The sequence below is a fragment of the Myotis davidii genome, unplaced genomic scaffold (assembly GCF_000327345.1).
Source record: "Myotis davidii unplaced genomic scaffold, ASM32734v1 scaffold571, whole genome shotgun sequence".
Lineage (NCBI taxonomy): Eukaryota > Metazoa > Chordata > Mammalia > Chiroptera > Vespertilionidae > Myotis > Myotis davidii.
The window spans coordinates 336128-338895 of NW_006283136.1; the positions used below are offsets into that span (position 1 = coordinate 336128).

Here is a 2768-nt window from a genome sequence, read left to right on the forward strand (position 1 = left end):
ATAGGAAACCAAGCGCCTCAGGGAACAGACCGATTCTGTCGGAGCTGAGTTAAGAGAGAACTGTGCTCCACTTCGTCAGGGGATGATGTCAAGGGATAGTTTGGGGGAAGGAGAATGAGAAAGGATGCGGTTGTTTTTGTTCCCAGGAGCAGAAGGGCCTGCCAACATCCAGAATAAAATGATTCTCGACGTAACAATCCCACCCTCCCACCCTCTCCCAGATAAGCTCTCCCTCAGCCCTCGGGGACCGCTCACTCAGCTCAGTCCTGCAGAGCGGGAGTCTGAGCCACACGGATGACTCTCGATTTCGATACAGGACCTTCGTGTAACGGAAAGCTGTGAGCACAGCACAAACAACATAAATAAACTGTGTTCTTGAAGATTATTTATTCGCTATTCTCACTCACGATGAAAGGAAATAAAAAAGTAAATGAAACTGAAATAAAATAAGATGAAAATCCAGCAACATGTCTTCCCCAAGGACTTCAGCTGGACTCCGCGCAGTGGGCCCGGAGGAGCGTCCTGTGTGCGGCTCCCCTGCAGGAGAACTCACTAGAAGGACTTTAAAAACAGCCTGAATGCTTCTAAGGGGCAGGTCTGACCTGTGCAGTGGGAAAGTCTGGAGGAGGGTGTTCTAAACAGAGACTGGAATGCTTACAGGCCTCGGAGCACCAGCCCGACCGAGCCACGTGGTCACACGCGAGCACGGCTGGGCTCCTCGTTGGAAGGAATGAGTCTTCCCAGCCCAGACAACCCCATTGCATGCCTTCGGGGGTGGCCGACCTCTGTTCTTTGATGACGGATTTGATTTCTGAGCACAGTCTCGTCCCCTGGAGCTGGCCCAGCCGAACAGGGGATGCAGAGGTCTGTGACGCAGCTGGGAGGTGAGAGCTGCGAAGCCGTGTAAGGAGACCAGCTTTGGGATGTGGGCCACCGCTGGCACTGAAGGCCCTCTCCCAAGAGGCGGCGGCGGTCTTCACCCCTGCAGCAGGCAACGTGAGCATCCTGGGCGTGAGTGCAGCCTCCTGGGGGCACGCGTGGGAGGTCGCCTCCGTTTGAATGCTTAAAATCCGGGCCAGCTCTGGCTCACTGGGAGCTGCAGAAGTTCTGTTTGTTCTTTCTCTCAAAATGGAAGCCTGTCAATTTAAAATCAATTTATATTTTGTCCAAGGAAGGCCTGTTCTTAAAAGGATTTCCATTCTCTGGAGGCTGAAGGCAAAGGGCACTGTTTTCTTCCCTTCCTTCTCTTCCAACACCGGCTCCCTAGCCCCCCGGGAAGAGGTCTCCGTGCCTGCCTTTCCTGATGCCTGTCCCCTGGAGGGAAAAGTCCCCAAGCACCAGCAATGTGCAGGCCACTCCCGCTGGGCGGCCTCAGGACAGTGGCCCACAGTGGAAGAGCTGCAGCACCTGATCACAGAGGACCTCCCTGCAGTGTCTCTCAAGGGGTTCAGATACCACCTGGGGGCCTGTCCCAGAGGCACCCGCTCCTCCCCTTCCCCCAGATCTGAAGAGCAAGGCAGGGGAGCATGTACCTAGACCTCCGGGATAGGGGTGTTGCAGTTCCCGTGGTAGATCCTGACGTGGCCCTCGCACCGGAAGTAGGCCTCGAAGACGTCACTGTAGCCGTGGTCCCTCCACCAGGTGCAGAGCTGCCGGTTCCAGGTGCAGTCCAGCACATGGAAGAGCTCGGGGTGCTCCATGCCGATCATGGTGAAGAAGTCCTGGTCCCCGAGGTGGCCTCGGAAGTGGTACTTGTCGGCCAGCTGCTGCACCTGCGCCGGCTCCAGCAGGCGGCCGTAGAGCGGGGACTGGCGCATGGCCTCCAGGTGCAGCAGCATCACCCCGCTGTTGAAGCCAGGGAGCCCCTCGGGAGGCGGGCCCCCGACCCGGGTCTTGGGGTTCTCATGGCGGAACTGCCAGAATGTGTGCCTGGGAAGGGGAGAGAGAACAGGCTTAGTCCGGTGTGTGGGGGTGAAGCCCTTTGCCAGCACTGCTCCCCTGGCTCTGCACCACCACCCTGGCGGGAGATAGGGTTTCAGCCCCCAGTTCTCCAGCTATGAAAACGGAGGCCCTCTGAGGTTCGGAATCTGTACCCTGACACAGGCAAATGGTAGCACTGGGACCTGGACCCAGTCTCCTGACGCCAAGCCTCGCGTACTTCCCACCATCCTCCACTTCCACAGGATGGCATCGCCGCTGCCACACTCCATCTGCGTGGACGCGGGGTGCAGCAGCACTGCCCTGGAGGGGCCTGTCCCTCCTCACTACACCCCGTGAGTCAGGTGCTCTGTGAGATGACAGTCACTTCACAGCTGGGAAACTGAGGCACAGAGAGGCTGGGTAACTTGCCCAAAGTCACACAATTAGTCAGCAGCAAAAGCAGGGGCTAGCCCGGCTAGTGTGGCTCAGTGGTTGGACATCGACCCATGAACCAGGAGGTCATGGTTTGATTCCTGGTCAGAGCACTTGCCCAGGTTGTGGGCTAGACCCCCAATAGGGGGCATGGACGGGGCAGCTGATCAACGATTCTCTCTCATCATTAATGTTTCTATTTATCTCTCCCTCTCCCTTCCTCTCTCTGAAATCAGAAATCTATACTAAAAGAGAAACATGGTAATTGGCGTACAACCGCTACCCTTCCCATTGACTAATCAGGGGCGATAAGCAAATTAACTGTCAGCCAAGATGGCAGCCGGCAGCCAGGAAGCTTAAACTGAAAATGAGGCTTGCTTGCTTCAGTGATGGAGGACTGCAACGTTCTTGCCAGC

At 56.7% G+C, this 2768-nt stretch overlaps 1 protein-coding gene across 1 annotated transcript in view; it reads right to left on the minus strand.

Moving 5' to 3' along the window:
• Positions 1-363: 363 nt before the first annotated feature.
• Positions 364-2768, minus strand: part of XXYLT1 (xyloside xylosyltransferase 1) — a 136749-nt gene continuing 134344 nt past the window's right edge. The window contains exons 3-4 of the mRNA XM_015562322.1: positions 1533-1929; positions 364-1136 (exon numbers count right to left, since the gene is read on the minus strand). Of these exons, the coding sequence (XP_015417808.1) occupies positions 1533-1929 (397 nt within the window). The 3' untranslated portion in view covers positions 364-1136. The remainder of the gene's footprint in view (positions 1137-1532; positions 1930-2768) is intronic.